The sequence below is a fragment of the Polypterus senegalus genome, chromosome 4, assembly GCF_016835505.1.
Source record: "Polypterus senegalus isolate Bchr_013 chromosome 4, ASM1683550v1, whole genome shotgun sequence".
In the NCBI taxonomy this organism is placed as follows: Eukaryota; Metazoa; Chordata; class Cladistia; order Polypteriformes; family Polypteridae; genus Polypterus; species Polypterus senegalus.
In genome coordinates this window covers 197,087,684-197,109,168 of record NC_053157.1, presented here as the reverse complement: position 1 = coordinate 197,109,168, position 21,485 = coordinate 197,087,684, and the positions used below count along the sequence as shown (strand labels likewise).

At 38.0% G+C, this 21,485-nt stretch overlaps 1 protein-coding gene across 10 annotated transcripts in view; it reads right to left on the bottom strand.

The window, feature by feature from the left end:
* The window catches only part of loxl3b (lysyl oxidase-like 3b), a 150,336-nt gene that overhangs the window by 29,438 nt on the left and 99,413 nt on the right, over nucleotides 1-21,485 (bottom strand). For 6 of the 10 annotated variants that reach the window (XM_039751831.1, XM_039751830.1, XM_039751829.1 and 3 more), the window contains 4 exons: nucleotides 13,497-13,651; nucleotides 8,886-9,053; nucleotides 4,460-4,615; nucleotides 1,261-1,423 (listed from right to left, as the gene is read on the bottom strand). In XM_039751831.1, coding sequence (XP_039607765.1) covers nucleotides 1,261-1,423; nucleotides 4,460-4,615; nucleotides 8,886-9,053; nucleotides 13,497-13,651 — 642 coding nt within the window. The remainder of the gene's footprint in view (nucleotides 1-1,260; nucleotides 1,424-4,459; nucleotides 4,616-8,885; nucleotides 9,054-13,496; nucleotides 13,652-21,485) is intronic. The other 4 variants (XM_039751836.1, XM_039751839.1, XM_039751838.1 and 1 more) reach the window with 2 other exon arrangements.

The window sequence follows — 21,485 nt, the reverse complement described above, 5'->3', positions numbered from 1 at the left end:
GATTTATTCCTTTAACGGCATATATACTGGCAGTTATATATATATATATATATATATATATATATATATATATATATATATATATATATATATATACAGTATACAGTATACTGTATAAATCCCTAGTACTGACTACTGTGGAACACCACTCTTAACATCAGCCAATTCTGATAAGGTTCCTCGCTGTTCATTCCTGTACCTGAGACAATTCTGCACCCATCTAAAAACATCACCCTGAGCTCCCAGTTCATTTAGTTTGATGCCCAACTTCTCACGTGGCACCTTATCAAATGCTTTCTGAAAGTCAAGATAAATAATATCATTAGCTCCACCTTGATCGTTCCCTTTTGTTTCCTCCTCATAGAATTCCAGCATGTTAGTAAACACGACCTCCCTCTTCTGAACCCTTGCTGACTGTTTAGTAAAACTCCTGTTCTTGCTATGTGCTGCTCAATCTTATCCTTATTAATTCCTTCCATTAATTTTCCTGTGATGCATATTAAGCTTACAGGCCTTGTCACAGGTGGCTGGGGGTGGTACCCAGCCGGGACGCCCCGGAGGATGGCTTACGCCTCCCCCAGACCACGTGGAGGTGACCGCCCTGGTGGCTTTGGGCACCATGGGAACTGAGCTTGGAAGCTCAACCCTATAGGGGCCCATGGTCACTGCCAGGGGGTGCCCCAATGCTTTTGGAGCCCTGGCCCTCAGCACTTCATCCACACCCGGAAGTGTTGGTGGGAAGAAGACCAGAGACTCCCGGAGTGCTTCTGGGTGCGCAGCCGGTACTTCCGCCACACTTGGGAGTGCCGGCAGAAGCTAATCAGGAGGCACCTGGAGCACGTCCGGGTGGGGATAAAAGGGGCCGCCTCCCTCCATTCGATGGCTGGAGTCGGGTGGAAGAGGACAGAGCGCGGGAGGAGAAGAGAGGCGGTCAGAGACAAAGAGGAGGCATTGGATAGAGAGGCCTGGACTTTGGGTGTTGTGCTGCCCTTATTGTAATATACTGTAAATAAACGTGTGTTGGGTGCTTAAAAACGATGTCAAACTGTCTGTGTCAAGTGACTGCTAGGAGGTTATCTACTTCTTCAGTTTGTGAAGACCTTAGAAAAATGCTTATTTAGAAAATCTAGTATTCAGTGTCTGTATTAATTCCTATTTACCCTTTGAGTTCTTGTATGTAACTAATTAATTTGTTTCTAACACACTCTTGCATTTAGTAAATTAACTTCTGATTTTTTTTTTTTTGATTCAGACACTTACTTTCAGAGCAGATGACCCCTGCAGCAAATCGACTACTGGTCCTTTTGCAGTTAACATTGTTCCCATGGTGTTGACAATGACTTAAAGACATTTCATTCCCTGTACACTTAACTCCACTTAGTACCATTTCTGTAGTGTTACTTGCATCCCAGTACCAGGTTTCCTTGGCGAAAAAAAAAACATATCTTAGAAAGGAAAATGAAATAGTTAATGGATGCACACATTACTGTCACAGTTTTCAGCTGCTTAATCAAAGGAAGCAAAGCTGTGTATAAAAAGGAAAGGGTGTGGGGCCTCATGTATAACACAGTGTGTATTCACACTAAAACATGGTGTATAGACAAAACTGGAAATGTGCGTACACACAAAAAAATCCAGATGCATAAAAATCTGCATACGCCATGTTCCACGCACTTCACCTTTATAAATCCCAATGAACATGGAATTTAACGCATGTGCACACGCCTATAGCCCCACTCTGACTCCTCCCAGAATTTCACATATTTGTATATGCAAATCAATATAAATGCCCCTTTCGTTTAGTGTTTTGTTAAAAGACAATGGTAAAAGCACGTATAAAAAAGAAGAATTTCAGTGAATGCGAAGTGGAGGCAAGCAAAAAGGTACTATTTGCAGGCTTAAGCAGTGATATAAGCTACAAAACCTAGAGCTTGATACAGAGTTACGGAGACACTCGAAAGTTCAAGTTCAGAAAGTCGCACAGTGCCCAAAATAAAAAAGTGGTCAGCTATCAAACTTGACGTAAAAAGATGAGTCACAGCCCACTGTCTGTTTATTCTGTCTCAGACAATATTACAAACTCTGACCCTCGTGCCGAGGACATGAATCCATGTGGTGATGGTGTTGCTATGCTCCACACACATCTTTGGATGCTGGCTGCACACACATATCTCTGCCTCGGAAACCACTGAGTGAACATCTGGCTGCGTGTTGACAGACTGTTCTGGAGACACAAAATAGTGGATGCTGTAAGAGATGTGGCCAACGAACTAAGGAACATAAAGGCTGTACTATGTAATATTGACCACAATTTAAATGAAATGGTAAAAAAATGAATGATGCATCTGATTACCTATTTTTGCATTCTGCTAATTACAATCAAATGAAGTTGTAATGCTGTCTGATTTGGGTGATCATTTGGTAGGTCAGGGTCAGGTTCATCATACTGCCTCCCTTCAGTTAGCCACGATTGTGTGCCACATTATGCAGTAAACTACATGCTTGCACAATGCAACACACTTTCTGTGAACTATAGAGCAGCACATTAATAGAGTGGAAATTCTTTCTATTTACATAAGCAAATTCATTCTCTGAAGGCTCCTTTATAGTGTAGTGTCGACGATGACTGCCCCAACAAATAAATTGTCTGCTCTTTACATGGCTCTTTGAGGTGACTCACTATCTTTAAAAGGACTACTTGCCTTTTGCCACACCAATTGGAAAAAGCACCTGTGACAGTGCAGAGTTGACATTTTTATAGGCTTTCCTGCTATAGATGATGCAATGCCAGCTCATTCTTTTGGCGTTTCATCCATGGCTGATGTAACTTGTCCAGCTCTATTGCAATAGCAATGTGCGTGTAGCTGACACCTCTGATTACATTTGGAAAACCAGATGCTGCTGTAAATTATTCTTTGATATTTGACAATTCAACCAAAGCATAAAGAAATCTAAGATATCTGGATGAAAAGCGGATAATACCATCCTATACAGCTGGGAAGGTGTGACTCAGTGCTGTTTATGAAATACCCAATCGGTCAGCAAGTTCACGTTGAAAAGCTCCCATGGATGAAAAACCAAGAGTGGACAGAACTTGCAAAGGAGCAGGTACAGCACAATTCCTCAAAGTCTGCCTTTGTAAAGAAGGTGCCAGTTCAGCACACAACTCCAAGAGGATAGGTCGTGGAAATCGAAATCGACTTAGAAGCTAGTCACTATCATCTATAAATATGCGCTCTCTTCTAATTCTTCCAACAACGATAGGGCAACTATGGTTGTTGGAGTAGCTTATTATATTGCTACAGCATGATTACAATCACATGAATTAAATGTGTAAATGATATGCAGTTAATTTCAGTGTATTTGATAAATCCTGTGTCATGGATGTGAATATGAAAAAGAAAGGAAAAGACACAGAAGCAGTAGCACTGCTTTACCACCAGTTTACAAAACCAAGCAGAAAATGAGGCTGCTGTGAAAATGTGCATGGCTTTAGTTTAGTTTTGATACATCTCGAAGTGTGCGTGGAAACAGTTGTACCCAACATTTTTATACATGAGGCCCTGGGTGATTAAAATAGATTGGTAGATATTATTGCTTAGTAAGCAAGAGTTTTTGTTCAGTTCCTTGCATTTATTTTTACTTTTACATTGTACTGTAGTAAACACATCCAATTTCCTCACAATAATGAAGCTCACCCACATTGCAAAACTGCCAATTCCATCACAGCTCACAGTAAAGACTAGGTGTAATTTTTTAAACCCAAATTACACAATACAGCTTGAGGAATTTAAAGAGTAAATGAATGAATGCAATTTATGTAGCAATACACTCATTTGATGTTCATATTTCAATGACAGAGATTGGATGGCATCAAAGTGTGTTTGAATATTCTTCAGAGTGAATGTGAAAATAAAAAACAAAATAAAAGCAAGATGTGTGCAGAGCAGTTTAAATAATGTAACTGTTACAGTGTATGCTGAAATTGATTATCCAGATGTGGGATTACTGTCACACCAAAATCTTTTCGGCCATCCATTTTCTGAACAATTACAGGAATCTGGGAGCTACAGCCTATCCTGGCAGTATCTGGAGCAGGGTGTAATCAAATACCAAATCCACTAATGGGAACACGGTCACTGTATCTAAGCAGAAGGCAAGCTGAGTGTGCATTTAAAGCTATATCATTCTACAAAAGTTCTGGCTTTGATAAATTACTACTGTCTCACTGAGAAGATATTAATTTTCTCCAAGTCTTTTAAAATTTCTTTATCTTTGTAAAATAGGCTTACTCTATGAATACATTTATTCCATGTGTGTGTGCCTGACTATGGTCTAAAGTCAGATTCTGCTATCTTATGTATGATCTTTAAGAAAGTGTGTCTATCATTAGCTATATTATAAACCCCTAGGTGTTAAAATCTTTGAGGTTCCCAAAGAACTTTCCTTCTTTACTTACTGTTATAGCATGCAGAGAGTAGCCGAGTCCTAGTTGGCGGCACACTACCATTGCCTCTTTAGTTGTCCACCCATCACTGCAAATAGTTCCCCACTTCGTACCCCTCTTTATCTCCACTTTGCCTTCATACGTAGTCCGTCCTCCAATAATCCGAATCTGTTGAAAAGCCCTGTGGGATGTCAGCTGGCAAGCAACCTTCTCAGTTATTCTACTTATTCACCTTTGGGGCAGGGAAAACCTTTGAGTCTGCCCAAAGCAGATGATGCACTATTTGTATTGCAGTCACTGCATTTCTGATATTAGTGAGCCAGTTTAATCACATGACACAAAAGTGTTAAATACAGACCTTCATATACTTCTAACACACTTCATGATATTTAATATTCACCTTAATAAAAAGTGTTGTGTCTTTATGTCCATCTGGCTGCTGTGTCTCAGAGATTCCAACAGATGGAGCACCAGAAACATTTTTTGTAATAAAATGCATTGCATTTGTCATTCCAATAGATAGTGCATCACAGACATTAACACTGCTATTACAAATCATAGATAACATATAACAGAGACATGTACACTGCAAACTGTAACACTGAGGTCTACATTGATTATTTAGATCTCAACCCATTTTAGATGGGTATCACTTCCTTTAACAAGAGGTTTCTCTTCTGTTTTGTAGATTATAATCTATAATTTATAATTTAAAATTCTGTTAATAAATAATTTGTAACATATACTGTATTAGTATTATTAATCTTCCATATAATGAGTGTTGTGTGCAGTACTATGTACAAAGAGTCAATAACTGAATGAACTCGGCACAGAGGGTCTCTCCACAACACCTACAATCAGTGCCATTCCCCCATCCTTGCAAATTTATTACTAAGGGAAAGCCATTTCTTATCCGAGGCAGTTGGAGGTGGAAACTACCTTGTGGTTTAAAGTCCAGTGCCAGCAATACAGTTCGGCAGGAAAATTGACTTCTCAGATGGTATGTGATATCCTCAAATCTCTAAAGTGCAGTTGTGACCAATTAAATGAGGAATATATGATATGAGCTTGAGGTAACCAGTGACATTCATTGACCCATAGAAACAGAATACAATTACAAGAGGCAATGATAATTGATACTCAGTCTGAAAATTTGGCAGACTGCTTATTATTTCCTCTTTTATCATCAAATTAAGGATTGCCTTATTAAAATTTTAAAAGGGGTTTCACATCCATGTTTCACACTGTTGTCAAAAGACAACTGAAAATCTAAGAAGTACGTGAACAACTATTTAAGAGAGTTGGAGTTCTAACACATCAGGGCTGATAACATCCATTTAATTTCTAGCACTATTATTGGCAGTTGTTTTGTGTAGTAATATGCTATTTTAAATATAAAAAGAGCATCTTCAGATGTATCCCTAATAATGTAATGAGTAGGTACTCATCGACTTACGACCTATGCAAGTTACGACTGTTCGACTTTACATCGCGTTCGACAGTTTCCCCCATCAACTGTTGGCAGCACCAGTCTCCCGCACTCCCAAGTCTTGCTACGCAGCAGTAATAATATACGCAGCAGTGTTGCCCCATGTGTGTTTGCATCTTGTTGTTCTGGCAATTTTCGATAATAATATACTCCTAACATGTCTACCAAGAGGAAATTGTCTCTGTCCACTCCTCAGCCTGCCAAAAAGTAAAGAAAGGCCATTGATCTAGACACCAAAATGATGATAATAAAACAGTATGAAGAAGGAAAGAAAGTGAATGCGATCGCATGTGATATGAAGTTATCACACTCTACTGTGTCGACTATTTTAAAGGACCAAAATAGAATTCGTGAAGCTGTGAAAGGTTCTGCACCTTTGCAATCATAAGTGATTACGAAGCAACGTACTGGGCCCATCCATGAAATGGAGAAATTGCTAAACATTTGGATGGAAGATCAGATTTAAAAGCGGACGCCGTTAAGCCTCTTTACAGTACAGTCGAAGGCTAGAAGTCTTTTTGGGACTTTAACGGAACGCGCCGGAGAAGACTACAGTCAAAAATTTGTGGCAAGTACTGGTTGGTTTAAGAGGTTTAAGAAAAGATTTCAGTTGCATAATGTTCGAGTGACTGGAGAAGCAGCGAGTGCGGATGAGGAAGGAGCTAGTAAGTTTGTCGATAGTTTAGACGAAATAATTAAGGATTAGGGTTATCTCGCAGAGCAGATTTTTAATGTGGATGAAACAGGGTTATAACGGAAGCAGATGCAAGGACGCACTTACATCCACAAAGAAGCCAAAAGTATGCCAGGATTTAAAGCACACAAGGATAGATTGACTCTGCTGTTTGGCAGGAATATCGCGGGGTTCAAGCTGAAGATCTTAATTTATCATTCCAAAAATCCACATGCATTTAAGAATGTGAACAAGCACACTTTGCCAGTTTATTATAGATCAAACCGTAATGCCTGGATGAACAAGGCTTTATTTGAGGATTGGTTCAGTAATTGTTTAATTCATCAAGTGCTTGAGTACTGTTTGGAGAAAGGAATTCCCTTCAAAATTTTACTGTTGCTCGATAATGCGCCTGGACATCCATGTCACTTAGAAATTAAAGGCAAACTATCTCAGAACCACCTTCGCCCAAGGTGATGCCGACCTGGAACTATGACTACGCGACTTTTGGAAACAGTATAATATTCTTAAGTGTATAAAAAATCTTGCTACCGCGTGGGACTCTATGATGGAAAAGTGCATGAATGGCGTATGGAAGAAGTGTGTTAAGCCTTATGTGAATACTTTTGCTGGATTTAACAGTGAACAAGAACTTGATGAGATTTGTGAAGAAATAGTGAAACTGTCAAAAGACCTTTCATTGGAATGTGAAGTAGAAGATGTCTAGGAGTTGCTAGACCGGGAATCCGGTGAGCTTACGAATGAAGAGCTGATAGAATTGGAAGAAGAAAGAGTGGCAGAAGAAGAAACAAGAGAATTGGAGAAAGACAAAGAGGAGGAGGTGCCACAACGAATGTTCACCACAAAGAGATTGTCAGAAGGTTTATCTCTACTGAATAAACTCCTCGCCCATTTTAAAAAAATGGACCCAAACATTGAAGGATTTGCGAGGATTGAATGGATGGCACACGACACATTTTGTCCTTATTGCGAAATGTATGAAGAGAAAAAAAAACAATTCAGACGAAGCCCTGATATGTTTATGAAAAGAGCAACTCCTCCCATCACCCCGTCCGCAGCCTCGCCTGATGAAGGCGATATCGACAACCTGCAGCCAAGCACCAGTGGTGCCAGGAATTAAACATATTTCTTATTTTTGTATGTTTTCCACATATTAAAGCAATTGTACTGTAGTATGCTGTGTTTGACTTAGAAAGTAAGAAAATGTTGATAAAATATTACTTTAAGATGATTATAATATCATTACCCAGTCTAATATTCTTACCTTAATTTAACATAAGCCGACTTACATCCAGATCAATTTACGACCAGTCAGTCGGAACCAATCGCGGTTGTAAGTCGACGAGTACTTGTATATGATAGCTACCAGTGCAACCCAAAATGAAACAATGTTGCATATTAGTAAGCACATTAATCCTCTAGATGATCTCGGGGCTCATCAGTTATGGTTATAAATCCACCTTTGAAAAAGGTAACCTTTTTGTGCCGCCTTAAACAAATTTCACTCAAATATTGTATTTTTTTTAATCATTCTTAATCTAACTGGAAGATTTGTAAAATATAATTTTAACTGTTATTTAAATTACATTATAAAAGTAATGTATTACCTTGGGGATAGATACAATGTACTGTATATGCTGTTTATCTGTACATCTTCAGATGAAAGTCATGGCTTACTATATAACATTTGTGTGAGATACAAAAATCATGATAATAAAATACTATCTAGTAATACAGGGTGGCCCACAAAAAAAGTGACCCGCCTCAACCAAGAGTGCAAAGAGTGTACATGAACATGCTGAAACAGGCACAGAGATGTATTGACGCACAAAGAGATCACTTTCAGCAACTTCTGTAAATGTAAGTACCAAATTTGATCATTTTACTCTTCACCATGTAATGCAGTAGTCTCGGTGGAGGTGGGCAACCCTGTACTAAGTCATACATATGATTGTTTTTCTGTCAAATCTCCTTTGGATCATTTTTTTTTTGCATTACTATTAAGAAAGTATGTTTCTCTGCTCATATCAATGAAGATCTGCATTTGTCACACTTGTAACTTGTAATTAAAACATTTTTATATTTCATTTAAAGAATGCAGAGGTTTATACTGAAGTCTTAGATGTCATATTTACTGCAAAACCAATGGATTGCTTCGACTACAGTGTCAGCTGGAATTCACTCCTTTTATTTCTTTGCTATGAGGAGAATTGCATGCCGGATCAGTTGCATTAGTTTCCTACCTAAATACCTACTTGCAGGCCGTGGTTAGCATATCCAAGGCCAAGCTGGCGGCAGACTACCATGGCCTCTTTGGTGCTCCAGCCTTCTCCACAAATCAGCCCCCACTGGTGTGTTCCATTGCTACTTGTCCCCACCTCCACTCGGCCCTCATATTGAGTGCGCCCACCACTCAAGCGAATCTGCACACCGCCAGACAAAATGGTACCAGTTAGTGGTTATTTAGAAGCCGGTCCTCCTTGTTCAAAGACGAACAGCTTCTGTTTTAACAATGCTTGGCTGAGGCAGAGAATATTCACTATTAAATAGCTAAGTTCTCATAGGCTCATGTAATGTTTGACCATTTCTTTTAATTGAAAAATATAAACTTAACCATCTCTTTATTAGTTTAATGTGTCCTTTGTTCATACTACATGGATCCACTTTGTTGTAGTTTTTCCCAGTAACATCTGGTACAAGGCACTAAATAAACTCTGGACTCCAGTCAAATTAAATAATTTCTCTGTAGAATTTTAAGTGTCCAATTAATTAGAAAATATGCTACCAAAGAAAATTAATTTGTTCTGCCTTAGCCAATCATGTTAAGATACAATTATTAAAGTTCTAACATATTACCTGTGCTGATTTATTCATTTCCACTATGATTAACGTATGGCTGTAATTAAAATATAGTCTTGTGATCCAGAAGTATAATTTAGTGTTTTTCCATATTTTATCTGAAATAGATATATCCATTTACTTTCAGACCCACTGATTTCAAATCCAGGCTGCAGACTCTGGACCAACCAGATCAGATCCTCACTGAGCAACTTACTGTTTGAGATAACTAAAGATCAATAATGTAATCAGTTACACTACTGTTGCTTTGCTTTGCCATTAATTAGCATTAATTAGCATTTGTATAGGGCTAGAATTGTTGACTGGAACTAAGACTTCATTGAACAAAAATGCTAATATATGTAAACACTGAATTCTAAGTTAATGCCTTTGGTATTACATTTTTTACCTTACTAACTACAAAAAAGTAACCTCCAGGATGCAGAGAAATGACAACATTAAACATTTAACATCTAAAGGTTAAATGCCAGCAGTTTTTTGATTGGATATTACTCAAAGACCCAAAATCACAGATAAAGTTCACATATTCAAGAACTTTGAACCTCAGTTGGTTCAGTTTGTTTAGAAAGAATATGAACAAAATGGGCACTGTCATTGAATATTTTAATGTGTTCTTGTTTTCTCATAGTAAAAGTATGTGTCGTTATTATCCATGCTTTTTATAGCAACGGTAGCTGATTCTTTCAGTTTGTCCTGATTTATTTATTTTTATCAGGCCGTAATCACATTCGTTCCATCATTAAAATTAAGATCATATGGGGCAGTATGTACAGTATCTACATTTTTATTTCCTTAGTATTACATTATATACATTATTTTTATTTCATTTAAAGAAAATGAAAGTAAATTAGAGCAAAAATCTGTTCTTTTGTAGAAAAGGAAATGCTTACAAATACTTATAGAAATTATTCTTTTAAAAGTATATAACTATTTAACAAGTAATTCTTAATAAGCAGACATTAACTATACTGTAAACTGTGGCCTTTATTTCACAAAAGAACACAAACATAAACAAGTACCTTTTAAGTGTGAACTTGCGAAATATTGTAGCTCTACCATGACAATGAAGCCACTTCAGGGAAGATCAGTCTGCTTCTGATTTCAAATAAGTTCATACAAATACAAGATTTTCCTATTGGTTTACTGATGCTCACAGGTATTTCATTTTAGTCTGTGTATCAGTAAATTTTGTGCTGTTTTTGGAGCAGCACCACTGATGACTGTCATCACATCAAAGACAAGGTTAGCCACAGCCTCACATGTCTCATTCTTACCTAATGGCATTCCCATCATACTAACGTTTGAGACACACTTTTGATAAACTTGTCACTGTGGAAATTGTTTATTCAAATCAGCACAGGTACACTAGTTTAGCAAAATTAAAATTTTTACAAGTAGTCCCTTTCAACCAGAGCAAAAATGTGAATATGCTTATCTTTCTTCTGTTTGTTAGTTTTTGGAAAATGCCTTTATAAAACTCTTTCCATTATTTATTCATACAGCTACACTGAGAAAAAACTACTGCCTTATGCTTTGCTTAGTTTACATCCAATTTATTGACACTCCTGTTATTGAGCACTTATATTAGCAGGTTATGGACACTCTGATAGATCTGTAAGTGCATGTAACACTAGCTACAGTTAAGACAAAGAATCAAAAATTCTGTAAAGGGGTCAGGCAGTCTTAGTTTATTCATGCCTCTGGTAAAAGCACTTAATTTTCTTCTTTGACTTACTATACCTCATATCTGGTTGAAATGACCACTAAGAAGCACACCGTTTTTATGCTTAAAAATTCAGTTACAGTTGGAACTTTGTTTGAAAGATCTTAACTGTTTACAGCCATGCAAATCTTAATCATGGAGAACCAGTCCTTCTTATGTGATGAAATGTCAGTAAATATAAATTTTCCTGACAGGATTTCTATTAAGCGTGAATGTTTACAAACATTTTGACAAAGCTTGAACTGGCATTTCAAAGTTAGTTCTGGCCTGAAACTATTCAGACCCATAAAACATACATTCTTGTGGGGATACATTGGACTCAATCAGCACTGTACTTTCACCAATGACCTGAAATGCTTAGAAGGACCCCTGTGTTTTATTTTGGGTTTTTTTTTGTAATAATAACTGTTTGATGCCCATGAGCTCATTCTCTTTCTAGGGTCCTTGAAAATGAAGCCACAGCCAAATATAAAAAAGAAATAACATTCTGCTATCTAGTACCCTAGAGAAGAATTTACTGTGCTAAGAAATACATTTGTTGAAGCTAACTTGTCATGTGACAGAATGGCCTGTTCTTGTTCATCGTAATTTAAGGGGAGTGCAGTGACACTGCAGATATCACTGCCAATTCACAGGATCTGGACTCTGATCCAATTTCAGTTATGGCTATAGTGTATTTAATGCAAAGCTGCATGTTTTCCCATGTGTTTAGATGGCTTTACTCAAGGAATTCACACAACTGTCTTCAGTTCTGAAGACATGCTGTCCGTTAAGCATGGTGGCTGCACTGCTAAAACACGAGTGCTCTTGGCTTCAGGGCAAACAGTTCTAATCTCATTCTATATTTAAAACTATTCTATATTGGTGACTATTTTTTTTACCACTGTGATGATTTGGATTTTTAAAAATGAGATTATATTAGCTTTGCATTCCTCCTGTAATGAACATCTGGGAATTATCAATCCGCTATAACATCCTACAATTATTATGTCGCTTCATTTTGTATTCTTCTACAATTTGTTTTTAATTTACAAGCTATGCCTTCTTAAATATAAATGCTGCTGACCATATAACAATAATAATCTAATATCAATGTAAGAATTATCCAAAAATCCCTCAAAATATTGAACTGCATAGTATCACAAATAACAGTTCCATTTATTATGTTATACTGGAATGAAAATTGACACCTGCCTCAGTTACGTAGATGTGTTGTTTCAGTGATGCAGGGCACACCCACAACAACCCAGTTTAATAATTCTCCAAACAGGCACATTTTTGGATTGAAAGTTGGAGTGCAAGGTTGAAATCCCCACGGAGATGTGGGGCACAACTGAATGTTAGGGCTCCATATTCTAGAAATGTTTAAAGGATGTCTGCAGCTAAAAAACATTATTTGATGTGTATCTAATGTAGAGAAGTATACCACATAAATGAAACATAAAGTCCAGCATTTCTAAAACAGCAGTTGGTAAAAAGTTAACAGCAAAATGTAGCCAAAATCTACTCTGCTGTAAATTAGAGCATTATTGTGTTAATAATATTTGTTAATAAAGTTTTTGTACTTTAACTTGGTGGTTGTCATAATCCAGTTGGCTTGCACTTTCCCCTTCAAGCTCTAACATGAAAGTATCTTTTTGAAATGAGTGACTTTTAGCAATTTAAAGTTGCAAGTCTTTCGAACATCCCTCAAAGAATGAAGACAAAGCAAGTTCAGTATGAATACTCTGCATCTTTCTAATAACAGAATCGCATATATAGTTTCACCTCTTCTTTTCACTTGCTGAAACAATAAAATTGTTCAACAATTAGAGAACTTTATGACAGTAGTTTTAAGTAATGTTAAAATAACATCCTGCAAGGTTAATTTTTACTTTTATAAAATTACTTTCTTAACATTAAATGGATTTTTATAAAGTCCTTAGAATACAGTTACTAATCACAAAATATACTGGATGAATTACTGTATGACACATGTGCTGGGGTGACATCTGGATTCTTCACAAAGCTTGCTAATCCTTACTGCCCAGTGAAGGCTGAACCTCAGCTGGACTTTAGTAGTTGACAGCGTAATGAAGCTCATTATGGAGCCAAGTATAGAACTAAATGCATTTCCATCACTAAAATATTTCTATTTTTATGTATATCATGTTGTTTCTTACAGTATAATATTGTTAATGGCATTAGCAGTGCTGTGTTTTATCAATTACTGTATATGAATATGAATTTACCTAAATTGCTTAATTAACATAGAAAAGAAAATAGCATAAAAAGGATTTCTGACCGAGTTTTCATACCCCATATAGGGGATGTTGCACTTGATCGAAGCATCCTCAGAATGCTGGCAGTTCTCAGATGTGATGTTTTTATATTGACAGTTCCAGATGGATTTTTCATTGCCAGTACACTGAACTTCATTCATATGGATAGGACCCATGCCTACAAAATGAGAAAATGTTCCATTAGCTGAAAATAAATAAAACAAACAAAAACTCTTTGCTAAACTTTTCCCGGGAGTTCTCACTTGTGTATAACATATACCATATGATTGTGATGAAGTGACCCATACAGTTAAGAGAAGGCAATATGCAATGTAAAAAAAAAAACTTTTCTGTCATCATCACATGATCAATTAATAGTACTCTGAATATGATCTTAAATGGAGATAATTCAGACAATAAGTATATCATGCTTATAAATGTTAAAGAAAAAAGGTTAGATATATCTGGTTGCGGCTGCCTCACTAACCATAAATGGTCTTAAAAGGCAGAAGTAAACCTGTTGAGTCCACAAACGACACACCCTGTAACAGCTCTCTGTGTTTAAGGTGGGATTACACTGGCAGCAAAGCTCAAACATCATGTTGATCTTTATTGACTGAAGTGCTTAATGTTTTTGGTTAAATAATGAGTATAATAATAAATGAGGGGTGGGGATCGATCTGTTCTTAACTCAATTTTTCTTTTTGTAAAATCTTGATTGCTTTGTATGGATTGTAATAAAATTAATAAAAAATAAATAAATAAATAAATAAATAATGAGTATGGGAAAACTCAAGAAGTATTTATTAATATTGGCTCCAAAAAAAACCCAAAAAAAAACCCACATCAAATTAAGGAAAGAGTTTATAAACAATGTGATACTCCATCATTAGCCAAATACTTTAGATTGTCCTATTCTACAATGACTACAATGTCCAAAACCAAAGGCATTCTTGGCCACAAACAGGATTTAGTTTGGCAATATGAATTTAAATAAATTCTACATAATCTTTACTTATATTACTTGCATAATCCTTTCCTGAACATCTGTAAGAGGCCTATACATATTGTTTCCAAATACATATTTGATGTGGCACACTAGTCATAGTCTAGAGGTGCAATTGTAAATCCTCTAGTTTTAGTTAGCTTTTTAGTTTTCTAGTTAGTATTCATTGGTATTCAAATAGTTTTGTCCTTGTTTATAGTCTTGTTATATTTTATGTTAAGGTTTTGTAAAAGACATCACAGTTTGCATGGCTGGTCTTTTTTTGAGTCATCACTTCTATTTGTTCTGCTAGCTTTGGCAGTGCTGCCAGCAACAAGCCTCAGACAGTTATCCTCCAAAAACAAATGTGGCTGATAAGTATTCTCAAAGAAGCACTCGTCATTGAACTTTAAGATATAGTAGTTGATTTAGGATGAACTGAAAACATGGACAAGTTTCTTACCAGTTGAAAAGGAGAATTAGTGAAAACCAGATTTGTTATAGAAGTGGAAGTAAGAAAGTTTCTTAAGCTGATGAATGTAGTGAGATTTCTAGCAGAAGAAGAAGGTGTAATTGACAACATCCCAAGGGATAAGTGAGAAGGAGCTCATATTCTTAACTAGCGCCAATTAGCATGGCTTTAGTTTTATTACAGTTTCATTTAAAAGTTTTAACTTCACTGTGGCAAGTTGTGGGCTTAAAAGCTCTGATGAACCTTCACTTTTAACAGTGAAATAGATCTGAATATGACCTGCATAAAAATGAGAACCCAGTCCAAAGCTATGAATAATACGGGCAAGGGGAAGCATATAGATACAGAAAAGCAGATGGCTGAGGAGAGCCCTGAGGAACTCCTTGTGTGACTGGCACTAAACTGGGTCTGCTGGAGGGCAGCACCAGAGTAACCCAGAATGTTCTCCATTCTAGACAGTAGAGTGTCATGTCCGACAGAGTAAAATGCGGAACTGAGGTCTAACAAAATTAATATGCTGGTTTGTCCAGAGTCTGCTGCCATAAGCTGTGCTCTGAAAGCAGACTGAAATGGCTCCATCAGTTAAGTAGTTAAGTAACTGGTCAGTTGGCAGGCCACTACACGCTCAAGAATTTAAGACAAGAAGGGTAAATGATATGCTGACAATTGTTGGGATTATCAGCATCAAAATCAGACTTTTTTTAATGTTGGGGTTACAGAAGCAATTAAAGTAGCTGGCACAGAGCCAGTGTCAATTAAGTACTGATGTGCTATATAAATAAACTGACATTGACATTGATGTAACAGTCTGGATTATGGCATGAGGGCAGGATTTCAGAAGTATGGTAAGGATGGGGTCCAGTACACAAGGAGCAGGCTTCATCTTACAGACCCGGGGCCTCGTGTATAAAGGGTACGCATGCAAAAAATGTTGGGTATGCACGTTTCCACGCTCACATCAAGATGTATAAAAACTAAACTAAGACTAATGCTACACATATTTTCAAGGCAGCCTCAGACCATGTATATGCACGTTTCTAGTCGGTTTTGTAAAGGGGTGGCACCCACTATTCAAAGTAGTGCTACTTTTTCTGTGTGGTTTCCCTTTCTTATTTAATTTTGCCATAATGATACGGGCTTTATCAAATATACCAAAATTAATTGCATATCGTTTACAAATTTAAAGCACTTGACTTTAATCACTCTGTAACAATATAATGGTGCATGGAATGGCCAAAATATTTCAACTACCATGGCTGCTTTAGTGTTGTTAGAAAATGTCACAAATTGAAGAATTAGACAAGAGTGTGTATTTAGAGATTATACTGACTTCTTGTCCCATGATGATAACTGGCTTCTAATTTGATTTAAATTTGGTAAGAACTATCCTCTTGGAGGTGTGTGCTGAACTGTGACTGTCTTCACGATTGCAGACTTTGAGGAACTGTGCTCTACCTATTCCTTTGCAAGTTTTGTTCACTCTTTAGGGTTTTAACCACAGGAGTTTTTCAATGTGAAATCGCCGACCAATCGGGTATTTCTCAATCATCACTGAGTCACGCTATGCTAGCTACATGGCTGGAGCGCACGACTGCACGCACATTGCTATAAAGGCACCTTCACAGAATTAATTTGCTTATGTAAATATAAATCATTTCCACTCTATTAATGTGCTGCTCGATAGTCCACAGGAAATGTGTCGCATTGTACAAGCATGTAGCATGCTGTATAATGTGGCACACAATGGTGGATTGCCCTTACTTGAAGAGATACGATATGATGAACTTGATCCACCAAATGATCAGCCAAATCGGACAGCGTTACAAGTTCATTTGAATGTAATCAACATAATGTAAAAATGGAATATCAAATGCAGCATTTCATTTTTAACCATAATCTGTGGTCAATACAACATAGTACAGCATTTATACTCCTTAGTTCATTGGTCACATGTCTTACAGCATCCCCTATTGCATTATGTGGCACCAGAACAGCATTCGTCAGAATGTGGCGTGATGGTTGCCCGGCGATTTCCAAGACAGGGATGTGTGCGCAGCCAGCACCCGAAGATGTGCTTACCACAGCAATAGCATCACCACCTGCGGTCACCTTTTTTAATATTGTCTGAAATAGAATAAACAGTAATACTGGATCTGCTGCCTACTTATTTTGTCTTAATAAACATGCAAATTATTTACACGGGTATGGATAATGATAAGCAAAAAAAAAAAATTAAAACTCACCTTCACCTGCTGGTAAAATGCTGGTTATATCGTGGAGCTGAACATTTAAAGGAAACCTCCTTGTGTTTTAAAGGAGTTATTTTAGCTACTGCTGAATGGAGGGCTGAGTTGTAGTGATCAACAAGGTTATCTAATGTGGATGGAATAAGGGAAGACAGAAAAAGATCAGGAATTGATCTAGCAGGGACAGATCGTTTTAAGGTTCCTGAGAGAAATCTGATATTTACAGTTAAGAGCGGGAAGCTTGAGACAGTGAAAAGTGCTGCTCTATAAATGTAGATATTGAAGTCACCTACAAGAATGACTACCTGAGAAAGAGAACTTAATGGAATTACCAGTTCAGTCAGATCAGATAAAAAGTGGAGTGCCACTGAAGGACAATGGACAGTCAGTTCTTTTGATATTTAGCTCAGATCTCACAATTACAACAAGCCCTCCACCCTTGTCTTGAGCTGCAAGCCCTGTAAAGTAAAGAACCAGATGGAGTCGCCCCTACTTGAGACACAAACAAGTTTGATTTTTGCCAAGCCTCTGTTAAACATAAAATTTCAAAGTTGCTGTGTGAGTTCTTTGCCACTGATAAGACTTTGTGTTAAACTAGGCAATCTTTGAGGCAGAAAGTCTGTTGTGCACAGATGGAAATCCAGAGTTTCTTTCAATGTAGCATAGATTTTGTACCTTAACATCCTAATTCTCAAAACCTTGAGTAGGATGACATATTTCGGAACTTCACAGTTGCAGCCAGTGAAGTATATAAAAAGGCAACCAAATTGGCCAGCAGGGCCACCAGAACCTTGAAAGACTTACTGGTGAGTGTGGGCATCAGTTCAGTACTCTATTGAAGGACATGTAGTACTAGCAGTGATCTAGTATATCAAAGAAAAGGGAGCATTCCCAAAAACTATATCTCCACATTGTAAATAGAAATGATCACAAATCAGACAAGAGCAACAGAAGGGCAATCGAAGAAAGTTTTATTCAGTGAACCAAACAGAAATTCAATTGTCCCAGAAGCCAGACAAGACATAATCCATACAAGTAATTCTACACGAAGACAGAAAATAGCTATTTGGATCCATGATCAAAACAAACAGCGAGAAAAAGTGAAAAGTAATGCAAAAAGTGCCAGGTTCATCACACAAATTTTAACAAAAAGTGAGTGTGGGCCAGCATTCCCTTCCTGCCACTTGCTCTTCATCAAACCACATCTGCTTTGTTTAGAGAAGATTAATGCTTTTGTTACAATGCAGAATAATAAAATCAGATTCAACTGGGATGCCTTTGTCCTGCAGATTTTACTCATTTTCCACATGCCTTTACGTTTGAAGAGAAGATTACAGTGGGATTACTTCCATCTGGTCAAGCTGTGTATATTCCTTTTTAGCCCTCATAGCTTCATTATATGCCAATGGATATTTTTTAACAGAATTTGGACTAAAATTCTATTCTATATGTACAAGAAGTGTTAAAGATATATATTACAGTTGCTGAAAAAATGTTTAGTAAAAGCACAAGGTCATTTCTACATTTTTAGAAGTATTTCTAAATAAACAAAAATTATGAAATTGGATAAAAATTTGTTTTTGCTCCAGCCAGACTTTTTTAAAGACGGCAATGTGGGTTCATTGCCTTGCCTTCTTCCTTCTCCCTTCTCCTGACAAACATCCAACTTATAACTTGGCATTTTTCCAGTCATAATTCTAAGCAGTCTGCCCTGAATCATTTCCGAATAAAACGTCTTTTCTCTTAAATGAGACGCTGCTGATGCCAGCATTCTCCTTGTAAATACCAGCATGGTTGTGGTAGTTCTCACACAGAAGTCAAGATGTTTTAGTTGTTAAAATAATATCTTTCAGTTTTCTGATTTGTACATGGTGACTTTGCTCAGATAAAGCCAAGCCCTGTATTTAGGCCTACTAGTATGAAACTGCAAAGCAGTTTTCATAAAAAAGCAATCAGTTTGACCAGGCGTACAAATAAGAAAGTGTGCATGTCTGTTCCCATATATTCCCATATATTCACCACTAGGGAGCTCCATAAAAAGGCAATAAGCAAACACAAGACTGATCATGGCGGCCTAATACTGCATTTTCTATTTTAACAACATGCCAAGATTTCCACGACACACAACTGAGAGAGTCAAGCAGGAGCCAAGTTTGGTGACAGAAGAATCTAAGGGGCCCTGAGGAAACAAAGCATAAAAATCAAACAGGCTAGAACTGGCAAATCCTAAATGGATTCCTGCTGTTTCCTACTGCCAAGTGTGTCTGGACTGGTGCTGGGTCATCTTCAGTATTGGTACTCACTTTTCCAGCTTCACTTCTTGGTTGTTGACTACTGGAGTCTTATACAGTCTATCATGCATTTCATTCACCTCTGCTTCTTTCCTGTCAGCTCTGTTGTGAGGATATCCTGCCACCCTATCGAAGCTTCCTGTGGCCAACAGGACAAAACCTGACCACATATGGCTACCATTTCCTGATAATGCCTATGTATCAACATGTAATGGTCCCAAAACAGAACATGTAGGACAATCTGGGACTGATGTCTTCCTGGACAACCATTTGCACTAGGCTTGATATGATGTGCCATGGAACGCCATTTACTAGCCATGGAGTTCGTATCCCCAGCCACAGGGGATGCACAAACCAGTGTGCTTCTTTGTACCGATCCCAGGGTTACGTCATGAAGGGCATCCGGTGTAAAATTTTTCCAGATCAATATGCGGACAATGACACAGATTTCCATACCAGATTAACAACGGCCGCCACTAGTACTGTTAGCCAACACAGTGCTGGCGGAAATTGGGCTACTGTTTGCCGAAGAAGAGTGGGGAGATGTATCTGGAGGCAGGAGGAAGGTAAAGAGAGTGGAACTGAGGGTAGGAACTTTGAATGTTGGCAGTATGACTAGTAAGGGAAGAGAGTTAGCTGATAAGATGGAGAGAAGGAAGGTTGATATATTGTGCGTGCAAGAGACTAAATGGAAGGCGAGTAAGGTCAGGCGGATCAGAGGTGGCTTCAAATTGTTCTATCATGGTGTGGATGGGAGGAGAAATGGGGTAGTGGTTATTCTGAAGGAACAGTATGTCAAGAGTGTTTTGGAGGTGAAAAGAGTGTCAGACAGGGTAATGATTATGAAGCTGGAAATTGGAGGTGTGATGATGTACATTGTTAATGCATATGCCCCGCAAGTTGGGTGTTTGATGGATAAGAAAGATGTTTTGTGGAGTGAGTTGGATGAGGTGATGGAAAGTGTTATCAAGGGACAGAAAGTGGTGATTGAAGTGGATTTCAATGGCCATGTTGGTGAAGGGAACAGAGGAGATGAGAAAGTGATGGGTAGGTATGGTGTCAAGGAGAGGAAAGAAGAAGGTCTGAGGATAGTGGATTTTGCAACAAGGATGGGCATGGCTGTGGTGAATATGTATTTTAAGAAGAGGGAGGAACATGCACACAGGTAGATTATATCTCATGCAGAAGAGTCAATCTGAAGGAGATTTAAATCTGCAAAGTGGTGGCTGGGGAAAGGGTAGTTAGGCAGTATAGGATGGTGATGTGTAGGGTGACGTTGGAGATCAAGAAGAAGAGGAGGAGAGGAAGGGCATAGCAAAGGATCAAATGGTGGAAGTTGAAAAAGGAAGACTGCACAGCTGAGTTCAGGGAGAAGGTAAGACAGGCACTGGGTGGCAGTGAAGAGTTGCTACACAGCTGGGCAACTACAGCAGAAATAGTAAGGGTGACAGCAAGAAGGATGCTTGGCGTGACATCTGGACAGAGGAAGGAGGAAAAGGAAACCTGGTGGTGGAATGGGGAAGTACAGGAGAGTATACAGAGGAAGAGGATGGCAAAGAAGAAGTGGGATAATTAGAGAAATGCAGAAAGTAGACAAGAGCACAAGGAGATAATGCACAAGGTGAAGAGAGAGGTGGCGAAGGCTAAAGAAAAGGCATATCATGAGTTGTATGAGAGGTTGGACACTAAGGAGGGTGAAAAGGACCTGTACCGATTGGCAAGACAAAGGGATCGAGCTGGAAAAGATGTGCAGCAGGTTAGGATGATAAAGGATAAAGATGGAAACGTACTCACAAGCGAGGAGAGTGTGTTGAGCATATGGAAAGAGTACTTTGAGAGGCTGATGAATGAAGAGAATGAGAGAGAGAAGAGATTGGATGATGTGGAGATAGTGAATCAGGAAGTGCAATGGATTAGCAAGGAGGAAATAAGGACAGCTATGAAGAGGATGAAGAATGGAACAGCCGTTGGTCCAGATGACATACCTGTGGAAGCATGGAGGTATTTAGGAGAGATGC